This window comes from Venturia canescens, chromosome 9 (genome assembly GCF_019457755.1).
Source record: "Venturia canescens isolate UGA chromosome 9, ASM1945775v1, whole genome shotgun sequence".
NCBI lineage: Eukaryota > Metazoa > Arthropoda > Insecta > Hymenoptera > Ichneumonidae > Venturia > Venturia canescens.
The window spans coordinates 10,863,843-10,881,849 of NC_057429.1; the positions used below are offsets into that span (position 1 = coordinate 10,863,843).

Sequence of the window (18,007 nt, forward strand, 5' to 3'; positions counted from 1 at the left end):
CGATCCCGGCGCAGCTCTCTTCCCCAGCTCGCACGTATTCTCTCTTTGAGCCGCACCGCCCTTCAACTCGAGCATCGTAGCAACATCCATTTTAATGTGCGGCGCTTATTCAGGCCCGAACTCGATATCCTCACTCAAAACCGTATCTTTTCCCTCTCTTTCCTCTGCTCCTTATCCTTCGAACACTTGCCCGTCAGAGTTGCTGCCACAATCAAACTTGCTCGACTACCGCGCAGTACTTTTTTGCCTCCACAGCCAGCAGAAATGGATTTCTCAAAAGAAAAGCAAAGATCCCCGAAAGCATTTTCTCTACATTCCGCGATCGAATCTGAGGTGGAATTACACTTGAGCGAAGATACTTTCTTGATTGGAATGAAACGAAGAATTTCGGGGAACCTCCTATAACTACTTGATGCTCGTTGCAAATGTTTCTTCGTGCGCGGAATATTTGGGGAAAGAACGTTCGTCTTATGTTCCAGACGATAATCACGTGACTAGAAAATGTTACACAGGGAATGAGCCTCCCAACTATTATAATATTTGAACAGTTTTCACAGCCACTCGAAGCGAGCGAGCGAACGCGGAGAACAGCTTTATTCGTTTCGGTTAGAGCTGTATCAACACCAAATTAAATGAAAACGCGAGCTCAACATAATAGATTTTTCTGAATAATCAAGCAAACATTTTCGGAACAATACGTCTCAAATTCGTAATGAAAAAGTGCGGGGAAACAAATTCTTTACGAAGGCAACAAAACTATCTCAACGAGAATCAAAACCTTTTAGGATTGTCGTCGATTTAATTAGTTGAATTATTAAAATAATTCAACTAATTAAATAAAGTTGAATTATTAAAAATAACATAAATTGAAGTAAACGTTGGCTGAGTCAGCAGTAAGAGCTCTGTTTATTAGATTTCTTCACATTCCGCCGATTGTCACCGAAAATTGGTAAATTAAAGCGAAGCACTTTCAAATATCTGTTAAATGGCATGGAATAACTGATGAATAGCGTCAAATTAAGTACAAAACGTATTATCTGCTCATTCGATCTTTCAACTGTACGACCGAATGTCTCGGATGAGGAAAATTGTAACAAGATGGAGTTTAGTGCGCATACTATTAATCCTTTTTCTACTAAATTTGCCATTCGTTTGCGAATTCATAAAATTCTTCAATCCCCCTTCATTTTTTTTCTAATTGTTTAGAAACAGGCTTCGTTGACACAAAAAAAGATGTTGACGACCACTGCAGCTGTCGTTTGTTATCTCCCCGTATCAGCTTTTGTTAGATCATGAACAAATACCGTGAATAATGAAAAAAGAATATGAAAAATGGAAGGCGAAGCCTCTCGGTTACGTTTAAAAGCAGAATTTTTAGGCGACTTCACAGCAGTCTGCTACTTCACAGTCAGAGAGAAGTTGCGTTTCAAACCGTTCGCGTCATCCGCTTAAGCCTGCATTTGAATCATGAAGGGCCGTAATTACGCCGCGATTCTGCTCCTCGTTATTGGGATCCTCGAGGTTTATTCGCACCCTCAAACTTTCAACGTAAGTTTCAAATAATTTGGAGGCTTTCATTATTTCCATTATTTCTCACTTTTTTTTAACATGCTTTTCCATCATTTGCACCAAATTTTCATGCGAAAATATAATTCCTTGGAATCCATGTTAATCGAGCGTTAAAAAACTGTTGCAGGCACAAGATGCTGAAGAGTTAGCTCGATCACTTCAAACCGTGGGCGGTGATGAGGTGAGTAGTCTAACGGTAATTGCTCGCGCGACGGTAATCGAAGCATGAGGAAAATCATTGTTCAAAGATAAATTAAAAAGTAGTAATAACGTAAGTCCAGAAGAGTTGACGGTGCGATCCGAGTTTCCAATTTCATCGAGTTCCTATGCCAGCGATCTTCAGCAGCATCGGCATCTTCCTCCGCTGTAAAGATCCGTGAATTTCTAAATTTTTTTCTCAGCTAAACGATTACGATGACTCGTACTACGAAAAATACGACGATTCCTATCCCTCGGGAAAACATGTTGGTCGGAAGGATCGAATAACGAAAAGGATCGCGAAACTGCGAAGGGAATTGATTCATAGCAATGTTAGTCCTGAAGTGCCGCGAAATCCGGATCCAGCGCAAAGAGAGCGCATCGAGCTAGTGAGACAATTTAACAGTGATGTCGATCTCGTGATAAGACAACGACGTTTAAGCAGAAACAAGGCGATCGACCTCGTTCTTAGAGAAAATAACGTACTGGTTAATCAACTGCTCCAAGCACATCGGTTCTAAGCTTTCCGAAGCAACCGCACCGAATGTATTGAATCTGTTGTTACAACTGACATAACGAACGTTCCAGAACGTAGGAGTCTGTTAATGAGATAATAGTACAGGCTCACGCTTCTAAAGTTTCCCATCTCTTGCCGTCCCCCAATTCTCGGCCATAGAAATAATCGAGATGAAACAACCAACAGATCTCGCAATAGTTGAGTCGACATATCAGTAGAGTCGAAAAATCATTTTTAGGTTTAAAAACTGTGAGACGAGATTGCTGCAGCGAACCGGTTTTTCGCGCTCGAGTCCCCGGACTTAGGTTACTCAATTCTAGCGAATCATTCACCAGCCTGCGTGCTTAGGGTTTTTACACAATTCTCATCCAAAACGTTGCCAAAACCTGAGTACTATTTGTAAATTTCTTTTTACAGCTGACCGACGAAGCTTATTTCTACGATTTGAGTGACCGCGAGTCGTATTCATCAGCAGATAAACATGCCGACCGCGAGGACGGAAGAAGTAAAAGGTCTCCAGGGGCCTCGAAAAAGACTCCTGAAAAGTTGCAGGAACTGCGGCAGGAATTAAATCGCACGAACGCTGCACCTGTGGTAGCAAGGCGAACTAATAGTCAACGCCGAGAGGACCGCGATGTCGTAACGAGACGGTACAACGCTGCGGTGGCCGATTTGATGCAGCGAGAGCACATGACCCGAGCTGCAGCGGTTCAATATCTTCTACAACACAATATGCAGCTGGTTAACGATTACCTCATAGCACAGGGAATGTAATTTTGAAAAATATTTACTATTTTATGTGTTTATGTATTCATTTTTATGTATCCTTACTATGAGAATAAATGAAGCAGAAAATGAGAATCCGTCAAAGAGATTTTGGGTTACTCGATTCGAGAGAATTTTCCATTTCTCATCCTGATCGTTGCTCATATCATGAAAATTTAGAGAAATGATGATTAATCGTTGCGTTTGAAAAATGAAAAAAAAAAAAATAAGAATCACAGCATCGAGCGTCGACCAAGAATCGAACGTTTTTTTGGCGATGAGCTTGTAGAGAAAATCATGCGCAATAAAAGATATTCGCGCTCGTTACCTCAGAGATCGCCAAGTGTATTTTCTTGCGAATGAGCGCGCGCGCGTATCGAGTGATTGTATCGGGGACAAGTCTTTTATTGTTATATTTAATGTTTCTTTTCGATAAATGCATAGAATTATAATAAGAATGATATGCAGAAATGTATTCAAATGTAAGACGTATACGACAAGAATTCCCATTCTTTCTCTGCCAAATGTTCTTTTCCCTTTTACAACTTGGCCTCTTATATTCACAGAAGAAAATGATTTTTTTGTTTTACGACTATTTGAGCAAGCTCCAAAAATAAAAAGTGTTACAAGCTCGATGGATCCTTCTCGATGGTACATATTTTTCCGAAGATCGAATGTTCCATGAAAATCCCAGTGCGGCATTACGCGAGATGAAACGTGAAGGAATGAAAAGCGAGAATATCGAAGCGCTTTGGCGCCTTTTTAAACTGGAGATTCGAAAACTTTCGTCCCTTTTAGGGTGACATTAAAAACGGGATTACGCGCGGTGATAGGGTAAATGAAGTAAAGTTGGGAGGAAGAACGGTCGAGTAATTGAGGAGGTCGAGGAATTGAGGAGGACGGCGAAGATCCGAGGGACTGGAGGTGCTTCTGTATTACGCGCGGGTCCGGCGTCGGGAGAGTGTTCGGAGAGCTGCGTGGAGTCGCTGCAGGAGGGAGGCACTGTCCAGGGCAGCTCTCCTGAGCAGCCGCTCTGTAATTTGCGCGGTTCGTGCCTGGAGGATTGCCGGCGTTAGCTACCCCCGGAGGAGCATCCGATGTTATTCGGGGCCGCGCACGTATCCGCGAAAAGAGACGCCGGCGCCATAATCCAGGAGCGAGAAGGAGATCTCGCTCTGGAGGAAAACGGCCGTGGAGGCCCGGAAGCCCCAGAAGGATAAAGACCGAGGAGGGATGCGGCGAGCGGAGAAGGGAGGAGACGAAAAAGGAGCAGAGGAAGACTGCGAATGTTGTTGCGGATTGGCAAGGGCCGTTTCTATCACTCGCAATTATCCGCCTTCTTCGCGGTAGCCGGAAATTTAATCTCGCCCGGAATATAATTCGTAGTGACGAGAGGAAAAAAAACAACGTGAAAATATTTGTATAATGAGGTTTCTCGAGGGTTCCGACAAGTGAGGCACATTTGCAGAGCTCATTATTCCAAATCTCTTTCTGGAATAACTTTAAGTAGCTTGCGAGGAGAGCGATATAAATATGCTTGTGCGCGAAGGGGATGGAGATGCGTCCGGGTTGTTTGAGGGGGCTAAACGCCGATCACTCTCCCCGCGAGATTCATCATCGAAGCGGATTCGGCGCGGCGGTATACTCGATGAGAAATTCAAGTAAAAGAGCAACGAGAATGTGAGCGAAGGAGGCGTGATTGTCGCTCAAATGTTGCTGGGATTGTGCAATCGATCGGGCGCGCGGGATTAAAGCGCGTGTCGTAGAGAGAGAGAGAGAGAGAGCGAGAGCGCATACTAATCAAAGCCCGACAATCATTTGTCAGGCAAACAGGTTCCATCTGCTGTCTCTACACACGGTGATTCCGAGCTCGGAATCGAGCCAATCATCGGATTCGTGCATCAACGATACGGCGCTACTTTCGATACACCTTGTATATTGACGATCGAGAGCCCCGCGGGGTTATCCGTGAATGCAGCAGGGTATTACGAGTACATGCGACCTCTCTCTCTCTCTCTCTTCATTTCTCGTATTTAATACTACGAAGAAATCTTCCGCGTCGTGTCGCGTCGCGAGTGTACGCCATTTCTGTGCATATAACAGACGTTATTCGCGCATTCGGCTCATCGCGAATGCGATATTAAGAATGGGAATGAGAGAGGAGGAGATTGCCAAGGGAAAATCGCAATGAACAAGAGTTCACAAGAGTGACATTTCTATTGCCGCGTGTCTTCTCTCGTCCGTGTGAGCTTGTGAGCGCAGTTATGGAGATGGATATACGAGCCTCGAGAGCGTTAACAATCCCAAGCGACGAGAAGATATTGATGGCCCAGCGAGAAAACGGGATTTATTAATCTCAACGATTAACGACGAGCATAGACGATTCTATCCGAGCAACGACGTACGACTCTGGGACACGAACACGACCCAGACCCTCCTTCCTACTTTGATAGCCGACTTTATACCTAGCCGCGATATAAAAATCTCTCTCTTTCTCGTCTCTCTTTCCACTCGCTACTTTCCCCGCCTGACATCGCCGCGCGCAACCGCGCTCGATCGTTTTCAAGTACTTCATTTCTCTTGTTATTAATGCTCCTGCGAACGGCGAGATACACGGGCTCTATCGCTTACATTTTTTACGCCTTTGTCCGAGTACGCGTGCGCGCGCGCGGCCATGATTATAGCGTCGTTAGTTACCGAGTCCCCGTGATTAACGAACTAGGAAATTATATCGAATGAGGGAGTGATTAGCGCGATAATTATGTAGCCGCTTAGTCGCGGGAAGCACATTTCTTTCCTTTCTCGCTTTTTTGTCTCTCCAGATCGGTGCTGCTGCTGCTGCTGTTGCTTCTTCTTTGACTTTCTCGTACCCCAAGGCTCCTTCCTCCTCCTCTTCTCACGTGATACCGTAACGGATTTGAAAAACGCGTTATTCGTTGGGACTTTAAACCTTCCTTCTCGTGGCCCCATAGAATTTCGAATGAAATTGATATCGATGTCACGCTCAAGACACTTTCTCCTAATTAGATTTTTATTACCGCAGCGCCGCAGCAGCAGCCTCACTTGATCCCGCATCAGGCCACGTCGAGATGTTAAAATTTGTTCCCCCGAGTGCGAGAGATCGACGTTAGAATCCGCCGGATGAAATAACGAATCGGAGGAAACCTCTTCGTCCCGGTGAAACGGGGGCTCCGAATCGTTCATTAAAAATGGCCGATTATCGTTCTGGCTTACGGAGTTACCGTTTTAACCTCCAATTACACTACTTGGAATGGGGATTGGAGTTGCGCAATAATGACGAACTTTGCTCGACGTCATAACTATACCGCGGGATTCATTAAGCTGATGAAAAAGCGTTTTCGGATCGATTGCAATACGCGTGGATAACACGAATGCCCTTTGCTCGGCAACGAGCGAACTCGCTTGTGCAAAAGACTCGCCTCGGCTCGCGCGCGGCCCACGTTATTGAGAAATTTTCTCACCCAAGCATCGCGATTATCGCTTTATTTAATATTTTCGCAATAACGTGCCATTTTTTGCTTGATTTTTATCACTCAATAGCACACTACCGCGTTGTAGTAACGCACCCGTGGCAGAAGCTGCGCGAGTTGAGCCATAAATCAACGGCGTACAATGCCAACGGGACAATTTATGCCGGCACGCAGTTTCGTCGTCTCCCTCTTCTTCCTCTGCTTCTTCTTCTTCTTCTTCTTCTTCGTTAACGCTGGACCAATCTCTCGACCTTTCTTTATTTCTTTCTTTCTCTCGTTAAAGAGAAAATATGCACGGCACCTTGGACCCTCTCGAGGCCCAGGATGCGATTGACGTTTCAAACTTGCGCAAACGCGTACGTTCTCGAGAAAATCTCTCCCGACGAACCGCGCCGCTGCAACCTGCTTTTTTCCTGTCGCTTCGCCTCCGAGTAACCAGCGAAAGTCTCATCGCCGAAGTGTGAACAATAAATCAACGACTAAAAGTTCTTGATCGACTGTGAAACCGCATGGCGACGGTCTCGTAGCGACGAAGAGGGAAATTGAGAATTCAGCGATTCCCGAATCACGGCTCCGAGGGAGCCGCTCCTGCGGTGGTCGGAAATTCCACTTGAATAAGTTTGTCGCAGGCTCGATATGTTGGAAAGGATTTATCAAATTTTCGTTCGTTTAAACAAGAATTTGAGCTTCGAAAGTGAACGCGCGTCCTTGGACAGGATCGCGGGGGTCGATTCGAGGCTCGCTTCGATTTCTTGATTCGTCTTGTCCCGCAGGTTGATGCAAATGCAAGTATTTTCGTGTACGATACGAAAGAGGTTGAGATTGGCGGTTGATGCTTGCTGCGCGGCAAGATATTCTCGCGATCCGAAATGATTGATATTCGATCGCGAGGTTCGCTCGTTGCTCCCTGAAGGCTGGGCGACGCGGCCAGGGCGGGGGGAGGCGAGGAGAGAGAAAGAGAATCTCGTGTATCGAACGAAGATGAATTCGTTCTGCGGCGAGTCCTAATTGTGCGCAGTGAGTGGTCCATACGAAGAGCAAGGCTATACGAGAGCAAGAGGCTCCCCGTTCAAGGGGAGATGAGATGGGATGACTCCACCTGCGCGGAGAAGCCATTGGCCAGTTTAAAGTACGGCGTGAACGAAGCGAGATTGGAGAGAATGACCCGAGCGACCCCCTATCGATGATTCCGAGTCGACATCGCTCCTCGTCAATCATTCGACTCGATGTAATTGGAAGACCTCATCGAACAGAGTTTCCACGACATAAAAAGGCGGAACGAAATTTCGAATGGAGCACAATGGGCTCTCTCTCTCTCTCTCTCTCTCCTGAAAAAGATAGAAACTTTCCTGCTCGCTCGAGGGCGATCCATTGTATTAATATTGATACAGCTTTCATTGGTTTATACCTGCAAGAAAATCTGACAATGAGCGCCGGTTTTTCGAGTTGAACCATTAGCCACTGTACGACTCGAGGATGATGGACGCGTTTCTGGCGCTTTTCCATGCACACCGCGAGCCGTTATTACGTCTCGGTTATATAACGATCGATCCCTCGTCCGAGCGCCGCACAATGGAAATGTATCATTAGCACCTTATTCGCCTCGAATAATATTCCCTCGGGACTCGCTCGAGTCCTAGCCCAGCAGATTCCTAGAGAAGTATCAACATTCCGAGGGAGCGATCGGCAGTGAGGCCGGAGGCGTCATCGATAATGGCCGATAACCGGAGTAGTGCCGCGGCACCGCCAACGCCACCGGCGTGGCAGCTTGCCGCGCGAACGATGATCGATAGTAGGGACTAGCCGACGCGATCGTTCGGCTGATCGATCGACCACCCGATTGTTTTAAACGACCAAACGTCACGGACGACGCCTCAGCGATCATTTGCGTTGCCAACGGCAGCTAGACGAGGAAGAAAAGTTACGCGCGGAGAACTGCTCGTGCGTGCATAGCTCGCGATCGAGCGGCGAAAAAAACGCTGAAGAATAACCGCGAGCCCTCGTCTTGACAACTTTCGGGACGAAGTTAAACGCGACGAAATAATGAGCGATTTCGCACGAGCTAAAATGTATGAGCGACTAGTTTATATTAGCACTTTACGTAATCGCCGGACGAGCCAGGCACCATCAGCAATTCGATTTACCCAAAGGACTCGTCGAATGGATAATCTCGCGCTTCGAGGGGAACGAAGGCAGCCGCGCGATCGGGGGGCCTGCCGGAGCGCGAGGCAGAGAAATACCCAAATGAGGTGTCGTAAAGCAAAATGGTATCATAAACGCGCCATTCCACTTGTATTACCGGCACATCGTATATACACCCATAGCTCCGGGCCCGCGAGCACGCAGCCTCGCGCACCACTCGCATGTCCGGCCGGGGCCCGTTCGTCTCATTGCACACTTCCCGTATGATCGGTGTGTGTCACTTCGATATGTACGACATCGCGTTCTCTCGTAGCCCGCGATACCGCGCTATCTCGGGGCTCGATCTTCTCGCCTTATTCTCGCCGGGCGAGATGTACACGAGAGCTCTCGTCGTCGGGAGAGCAACCCGCGCGGAATAACCGCATGCGCGGACGCCGAAGCAGAGCCCGCGCTGTAACTCGGTCACACAGTATATTTTATTAGCGCGATTAAAGCGTACGTAATCCCGGAGCTTATCTAGAATAAAATCTGCCGGCCACTCGCTCGACGTTTTCTCCTTTCGTACACTTCCGACCAAAAGTGGGATCCGGGGTTCGGGACCTTCCGCCTGCGGCAGGGACGCTGGAGGCGAGATTCTGCAACTGGCAAGGAGGCAGCCGCCGAGGGATGTGGAAGGGGATCATTCTCGCGAGGTCAGAATCTGGACCGGAAGAGCTCGCACTGAAAACGGAATTTTGTTGATCCAACAGAATCCATTTGGTCAACATTTATTTTCTTCGTTGAACCATTGATTGCTTGTAGTTTTTATGCCACAGTGAATTTTTGTGAATATTCTTTTACGCCCACAGTGAATTTCTTGAGAAGGAAAAAAATGTTTAGTAATTCGCATTCTCAGAGACAAGCAGAATATTTTTTTATTGTACGGCAATGCTTCGTAAAAAACATAGAAACCTTTTGCCTGAACAACGGAACGAAACTGTTGAAAATTTCGGTAAAGCCTTCGATAATTATTCAGCAGAACAGAAAAATGAATTTCAAACCGCATATTCAGTTCAATGAAATATTTCATCGTAAAATGATAAAATATGTTACAACGCAAACGAAACGAAACGCAACGAACGACATTTCGCGATAATTTTGACTGCGTTCACGCTGGAAACGGAAATCGGGAGGATTGTTTGCAGGGGACTTTTGAAACGGCCTCTACAGGTACCTGCTCTTTTTGCATTGGTATACACGGTGCCCGGCAAATATAGTTATACATCAGGCCTTTCGTGGCCCTGCTCGCCGGACTCGCGGCGTTAATTTACGGTGATTCCCGCGGGCGCAGAGAAACATGTCGCTAATTTTTCAAAGCCACATCCTATTAAGTAGAGTCTTGTATAAGAAACGCGATATCTTTTCTAAATCATGCCAGCTCGCGACTGATAAAACAGACCTCCGAGAGGAGAGCGAGTCCGGTCTCGCGGTGGTGGCTCCGCTACTTTGGGGTACTTTGAGAACGCGCGAATATTCGGTTGGGTAGTACTATTTAAATGGAAGGAGGACCGTACATCATCCGAGTATTGACAGACGTTAACGAATGATATTTTTCCTGACGCGCGAAGGCCCCCTTCGCCACGGTGCGTCATTAACATATTAAACTCGTTTGTAACTACAAATTGAGTTACCCCCGTGTTCGGGGGAGCTCCGATCCCTCCGAGGCAGGCTCAGCGACGCAGCCCCTCTTGGCGAGAGCCCTGCAGATATAAATCTCACGCAGCACACAAGTGTCGGTAAACGAGAATAAATCGATTGCTCGACCGATCGAAAAGCGGGATTTTCCGTTCTCCATTACTCACAGCTCGCTCGAATGATCTCGCTGACGAGATAGAACGAGAGATTTAACAGGTGTCCGCAGCGAGGAATCCTCCCGCTCGCTGACCCCTCCGGGAGGAATAATTCTCTCGTTTTCTCGGGTCGAGACGATCCCAGAAGCGAGAGCAACCGGGACACAATGGACCACCAGGTTTCTTGCGTTCTGTCTCCCCGCACCCAGAGGCCGATGACTAATCCCTGATTTGGCGGGACAACCGTGCAGAAACTGTTACACATTGTCCCTTGTTCGAATCCGCACCGATGTGACGGAGATGAGACGCGTGGGCGATGCCCCCGAGACAGACTCTTTGGCAGTACCTTCGCCTCGTTGCGAGCTTTCCGTTTTCACGGGAGAAAGAGAGCGAGGGAGAACGGATGGACGGAGATACGAGTCTCATTACGAGGCTGCTCTGTCGCCAATTTCCATTCTATCCTCCCGAATCCCACTCTCTTTCTCCTTCTCCCTCAGGCCACGCTCTTTTCGTCTCCTCCGCTCGCACTCATCTCAGACGAGATATCCAAGCCCACGTAGCTGCGGAGCGTCATTTTTCTCGAAGAATCTTCTTCGTCTTTCGAGCGAGCAGGAGCGACACCACCGAGACCAGCAATAACGTGGTACAAGATGAATGAGAGAAACGAGGCAACACTCGTTACACGAAACGCCACTCTCCTTCTTCGCCAGCACTTACTTATTCCTCTCTTCCTCTCGCTGCGTCCCCCCGCGCGGTGAATTCTCAGCGAAACTCGTTATTGGCAGTTCGTACTTTCCGCGCTATCGCACGGACTCTTGCGTTGACGCTGTCGTAACGAATGCGAGAAGACGATCGCGAGGAGGAAGCGCGCGAGAGGCTCGGGGGGATACTGCGAGCGAGTGTGAGGCGACGCAGGAAAGTTGCAAATTCCGTTGAAAACTACCGCACGACGCTCGATATGCCGAGCCCGGATCGCGGATCACCGATCGCGTTCGTGGGAGCGGGACGACAATGAGCGCGAGGCGTTCGCGTCCGCGTTGTGGATTTGGCGGAGCTTAGCGGTGCGCGATTGCGGCGCAATGCGAGACTCGATCTTCGCGAGCTTAGCGCGCCGCTGCGATTCTTCGAGAAGAAAATTGCCCAAGAAACGACACTTCCTCCCCGTCTTACTTTCGCTCGCTCCGCGCCGCGCGCGGAGCAGAGAGCATTTAGGACGAGGAGCGTGGGCTTTGCGCGCTCTCGTGTTCCAATTACTCAAGAGAGCGAAACACGCCCGATGCAGCAACGACGACCGGCGAGCATTGACTCTCCGAAGAATAAAGAGAGGCGCGCGGCACCCACACGAGCGGACCATCCCCCGAGGTTTTCCTCAGACCTCGATCTCTTCCTCGCTGCCTCCGAATAACAAAACTCTCCTTCCTCGCAGGCGCTACCAGCAGCGAGGTGTGTCGCCGTTCCTCCCACTATCTTCACCTCGTATCGCAATAAATAACAAGAATTTATGATGCATTAGTCCTCGGGGATGCTGCGAGCGTGACTCCTCTCCCCGGTAGCCTGTCAAAAAATTCGCGGAGATCGCGACAGCTCGACAAGAACGAGAGCAAAAGACGAGTGAGAATCGCCCCGGCAAACTAGCTGCTAGAATCGATTGCGAACAACATAGAGAAAAAGCAAAAGCGCGAGAGCGAGAGATGAGGGCGCGCTTTGTATTGTAACCGGTGTGCCATAGGTCTATCGCGTCCAGACTATCTGGTGTAACGAATACCGAGAACGAGCGTGCTCAGTCGTCTCATCCCCATAGAAAAACCATGAACATGAATATTCTAATAAATTCATGCAAGTGCGCGCTTGCTATAGCTCAGGGCGATGCACACACGAGAGTCGCGTCTCGAAAATAATTGGCCGGTATGAATTCCATTCCGATGGAGATGATCGGTACATAATTCCGATAAACTAACCGACAAACGCCTCGTAATTGGCTACCCGTTACATAATCCCATGAGGATACGATCCGAGTGAGCCCACGCCGGTATTCAATCGAGAATCGGGCAACGTTGTCGCCTGCTTCTACGAAATATTATCAAAAATGGTGAAAAAAACAAAACAAAACAAAACAAAACAAAAAATCAGAAAAGCCGCTTGAAAAGGGTTCTCACGAGTGTCCTAATGGACACGCAAAATCCATTTTGATCCGGAGAGTTCTCGGGGGGGGGGCAGGGGCAGCATGCGCGCCGTGAATATTTATACAACGTTGATGTACACGTTGTCCATCGCTGGCAGCGCCCTGTCTCCGCCCACGTCCGAAGAGAGTAACTCGAGTACGTCGTACAGATAGAGAGCTGGATGTAGATGGAAAAGAGCTGTGCATACATGCGCGCGCGAGCTGAGCCAGGGAGTGCGAGGTTAGAACGAGGGAAGATGGCAAGCGAGGCCGCCCGTGAGTGCACTCACGTTCGCGCTCGAGTTACACGTTTATACCGCACGTATAATAGCCTTCGTTACACACGTTTATGTACGTTTATAAATCGGGAAAGCCGCGCGCTCGCCCGCACTATCAACGAGGATAAACGTGTAATTCCCGGGCGATAAAGGTGAAGCGAACGAGAGGCAATCTCTGCCCCCTTAAACAGAGTCGATCTTGAGTCACGCCGCAGCTTCTTCTCCCGGGAGTTTGACGGTGGAACTGCGTGTCCCGCGCTCTCATCCACCAGCGGGCCAACATTGAGAAATTTGTTTTCTCTTTACATATTCGAGCCCTCGATGACGCGAGACTCGCGAGCGAGAGAGAGAGAGAGAGAGAGCCAATCAATATTAGTGCAGTTTGAAACAACTCGAGTTTCTGTTGCTAAATAGTCGAGTGAAAAAATAACGGCTGAAAATTAGTCATCGCGTATCTATTGTCGAAGAGAGAGAGAGAGAGAGAGAACCCGCGCGGTGTGGTGCAACGCCCGGGCGCGCTCGCGGTCTCAATCGATCTATGATTCACGCTCCTCGAGATCTTTCACTCACTCTCTTTCACTTTAATCCTACCTGCAGCCACGTTGTCGTGGGTTTTCCGCCCGCGGGGCTCTGGCTAATGCACCGAGTGCCTCTCGCGGTGCGCAATCCCTCCCTCGCAATAACCCTACACACGATGCATTTACATTAATAACGTAAGTTCACACGTACGTACGCGTACGAGGCGAATCGTTGGTTTATCTACTCGTTAATCTGTGCTAATTCGTATCCCACTTGATTGAATATATAATGGATATTCGAGCGCGCAGGCTTCTTTCTCCGCATTGGATAATTACGGAGCCGCGGAATCGAGCGCGTTGTTCGTCCAACCGACTTATTTTATTCGGACCGATTGGGAATGGTCGTTGCCCAGGCACACAGCTCCGATGCTGCTGGCCACCGGTTTCGTGCCGAGTCGAGCAATCCGCTCTGGAAATTCGAAGGAAAAAAGCTTGTTTGCGTTCGTTTCCCGCTCCCATATTCATGGGAGCATACATCCATCGGAAATAGGCGCAAAGTACGAGAGCGAGAGAGCGGGGAGAGAGTCGGCGGTCCGGCGCGCCGCAGAAGCAGTTACACTGATTGCCGTGTTTTCAAACTCGAAAGAAGTCGAAAGAACTCCTCCCGTCGTGCTTGCTCCTCTCTCGTAGCTGCTTCCCCGTGGGAACTCGCCAGCCCGCAAAACGCCTCGCTGGACCACGTACTCCTTTCTACATACACACGATCCCCGGGCGTATATCTATAGGGATATTTAGTACGAGAGCCACGACGGCGGAGGAAGATACGGAGCATACTCTAGCTCGTGTACTAAACGGTGCACGCGGTCGAGTGTGGTTTACGCGTCGAGAGTACACGTTCGTATATTTTAAAGGACGCGACTCGCCGCGGCCGAGGCTCTTCTCTTCTTCCTCCTGCTTATTCCCTGCGCGCTCGCTCCCCCCGAGGCCTACTCTCGTCACACTCGGAAAATGAGGAGGAAAGAGCGAGGATGTGCCGTTGGACAAACGATTATATTCGAGGAGCGGAGAGGCTCACGTTTATAAACGAACGCAACGACAACGAGACGACTGTACGCCGCTCGTTTATTCCTGCTTTCTTCGCATCCTCATCACACGGAAATTAGCTCTTTCAATCTTAACTCACGATCCACCACACATATCCACTCACTTTTAATGCTCTTCTACGAGAGGATCCCATGCCTACCGATCCGCACATCTCGCGACTTATCAGATTAACTTTCTGCCATCGCGCTCTCTCCCGCATAAAGAACGCACACTTTTCCTCGTCCACATCGCTTTCTTTTTTATTTCGCTCAATCTTCCGCGGCTCCAACTATTTAATACCATCCGCAACAGCACCCAACGCGATGCTGCATATTGGTCCACCGTTTTATGTCCCGTGAACTTTCTATCCTCGAGCGCTTTGACCTCTCCCCGCGCGCTTATGTATCTACGAATAAACTCTAAACCGTAATGTTCTCCCTACGATTTATCCTCCTCTCTCTCTCTCTTCGTGAATCACTCCACGTTCTCGGTGAATCTTCATAACTATTCGCATTTCACCTCCATTATCTCAACTCTTAAATCGCACAAAGTATTTCTCTTATTCGTCGGATATACATATATAGAATAGTTAAATGCACTCGAACGATGCGCAACGTTCCATTATTTCGAGCTCATTCGAACCGTTCATTAATATAGCACCGATTCGTCGAATTTTTATCCCTCTCGGAAGCAGCGCGGATCCCGGTGGGATGACGTTCGGACAAAACGATCTCGAAAGACCCAGCGCGATCAGGAGCGCCCCCCGTCAACGATCAAAGACGGTCGCGAGCGGAATATCGATCCCAGGATTCAATCGAAAATCGTCCATTCTCGAGGATCTTAGCGAAATTGCATGAGTAAAGATAAGGAGTGCGTATAATTTGAGGATTTTTTATCGGTCCGAAGATTTTATCGCGTCGCTGCGGCACACCGCCCGGCGGAGGAGAAACGATCCTCCCTCGGGATCGCGCGAAGACGATTCGTCGTCATGTATATACTATAACGATGAATAGCGGAAGCGTGTGCATAAAAATAGAGCGACGAAAGAAATCGTGTCGTAATTTGGTCGCGAGGCACGAGGAAAAGATGGAAAAAAGGAGTACAAAGTTGGAGGAGCCGCGAGGCGATACGTAGTTGGGAACCACTGCTCCGTGTCTGCGACCCATGACCCTTCGCCCACACGAGAACGCAATCCACTGGCCCCGGTCGATTCGCCGTCGCCGCTGCAGCCGCGCTGCTGCAGTCTCGATGCACCGGCTGCATAGACCGCGTCCCTGCACGCCGAGAGAGGATTTATCCTCTAGCGCCAAGCGAGAGCGGTGCCGTGAAAGATCGAGGGAGAGGAGACGAGGAAGGGGGAGGGGGAGGGGGGGGGGGGGAAGGAGAAGCTCGTGTGACCGAGAAGAGGCGGCAGCGGTGGTTTCTGGTCCCCGCGCGGATAAGCGCAGCAGCATATTTGCGGCCTCGCAGCGGAGGCTCGTTTTATCCTGAACAACAAACTTTTCCAGGGGCTTTTGTAGCTTGAAACATGGACGCGCGCGGTGCTGGGGATATCTCGAGGGGGGAAAAAAGAGAGCGAATGAAGATCGAGGATGATGTGGGTCAGGGAGGCACGAAGGGGAATAAAAGCGAGTGGATAATTTTGCGTTGTAAGAATGGCGCAAAGGGCGTCCGCGCCAACAGCGCACAAGCCCAAGCTCCGTGAATTACGAGTGACCCCATAAATCGTCGCTGGGTCACTCGGTAATTGGCGGGGCCCCAATTCTCGCACCCAATCATCTCGCCTCATGTTCTGATGTACGATGATGTAACGCATTAGCAAGGATTTACGCGGGAAAATTAGGCCTTCGCTCGAGACTCTTTTCGACTCGGGTTAACGAATCACGCGGCTCGGATGCTTCCACGCCGAAGATAAAAGGGGCGAGCGACGACGCGAACGGTACCGGTTAATAACCCTCCCGAAGAGAATCCCCACCGCTTACGAGCAGGTGCGGATCTTTTGTATTTTCTCTCTATTTTCGTATTAATGCCAATTCCTCGAAGCCAGCACCAACACACTTTAGACCCTATTCTCATCAATCATTATAGTCATTCTACAAAAAGAATCTTTGTCCATTTGCGTCCAACTTTACTAATCTAATATCTAATTGTACCTCTGCTGGAAACCAGCACCGAATCAATTATATCAATTAAATGTAACATTGAGGCTCGGTACGATCCGAGGGACGAGCCGGTGTGTGAAACCTCGACGAGCACCGTCTTAGAAAGCCTGCGAGAACATCTCTCTCCCTCTTTCTCTTTCCGTTTCTCTCTACAAGAAGCATTCCTTCGGCGTTAACCGGGGCCCATCTCCGGAATGTTCTCCCAGAAAACGTGTCTTAAATTTCGAAAAGGCTTCTCTTCGTAGATCGGTAGAGGAGAGAGTACATTGATGATGGAAATATTAGCGTAGATCAATAAATATTACTAGTACGCAATTGTATAACAAAAACAACAAAACTGTATAACAAATTAAAAAAATTGTATAACAAATGTAAAATCGGCTGTATGCTCTTTGCTCTGTTCTTTCTCGTCGCGTCGTTAGAAAAGACGCCGATCTTTTCCCTCGTTTCGCCGATCGAGCATCGACCCCGTACTAATAATAATTAATTACTATTTCGGCTCGAGTCTCAAGGCCTCGTATTCGTTGTACTTGTTCGACTACCAACGTGCTGGCGTTTCGAATGTTGGAGGAATCAAGGTACCCCTCGTGCTCGATGGGAGCGCGCGCACACGCGCTTCGGAGCCTCCCATCCTCGAAATAATGGATTATTCTCGCTGGAGCGAATGATGAGGGGGGAAGAGAGAGGGCGTCGAATTAAAAGTGTCAATAACCGTTGGACCGTGGTGAGCGAGCTCTTTCGATCTTTCCTCAGAAATCTTGCTTCGAGTCTCTTCACCAAAGTACTCTCATCCTCATCCTTCGGAATATGCTTCATCCTTGAACAATTAAGATTCGAATCGCGCTCGAAGGACTTGGAGAAAATGAAAAATACGAAGCGATCTGTGATTGAGGAGGGTGCGGATGAACGAGAGCGGAACAAGGCCGCGGGTACTGTAGTTGAATCCCGAGCGCGATGTATCGGCGAGCGCGCGGCGCGGTGAGCGGAGTTATGTACGCGCGAGAATACGTTGCAAGAATGGATATATTTCGCCGGTGCGGTTCCGCGCCCACGCGATCCCGGCTGGTAGGTCCGATTGTTCTCAGGATAGGTCGGTTAATACAGCGGTGGCTGCGCGGACGGTTTGGATGCTCGAGCAGCGAGCGAAGCGACGTCGACGTCGGAGAATAGTCGAGGATACGTGGCCGGCAAATCTGCCGCTCGGTTCTCTTCTCTCTTGCTGGCTCATACTCTGCTAAGATCGCTCGCTCCTGTGCTCTTTGCTGTTCTTCTCCGGAGGTGCAAACTGGGCCCA

General features: G+C 48.9%; 2 protein-coding genes across 2 annotated transcripts in view; one reads left to right on the forward strand and one right to left on the reverse strand.

The window, feature by feature from the left end:
- Window positions 1-18,007, reverse strand: part of LOC122415944 (putative sodium-dependent multivitamin transporter) — a 105,679-nt gene that overhangs the window by 42,433 nt on the left and 45,239 nt on the right. The window lies entirely within an intron of this gene.
- Window positions 1,410-3,058, forward strand: LOC122416579 (uncharacterized). The gene is made up of 3 exons (XM_043429643.1): window positions 1,410-1,548; window positions 1,697-1,750; window positions 2,702-3,058. Exons 1-3 carry the CDS (start codon window positions 1,468-1,470, stop codon window positions 3,056-3,058), a joined length of 492 nt encoding a protein of 163 aa, XP_043285578.1. The 5' UTR covers window positions 1,410-1,467.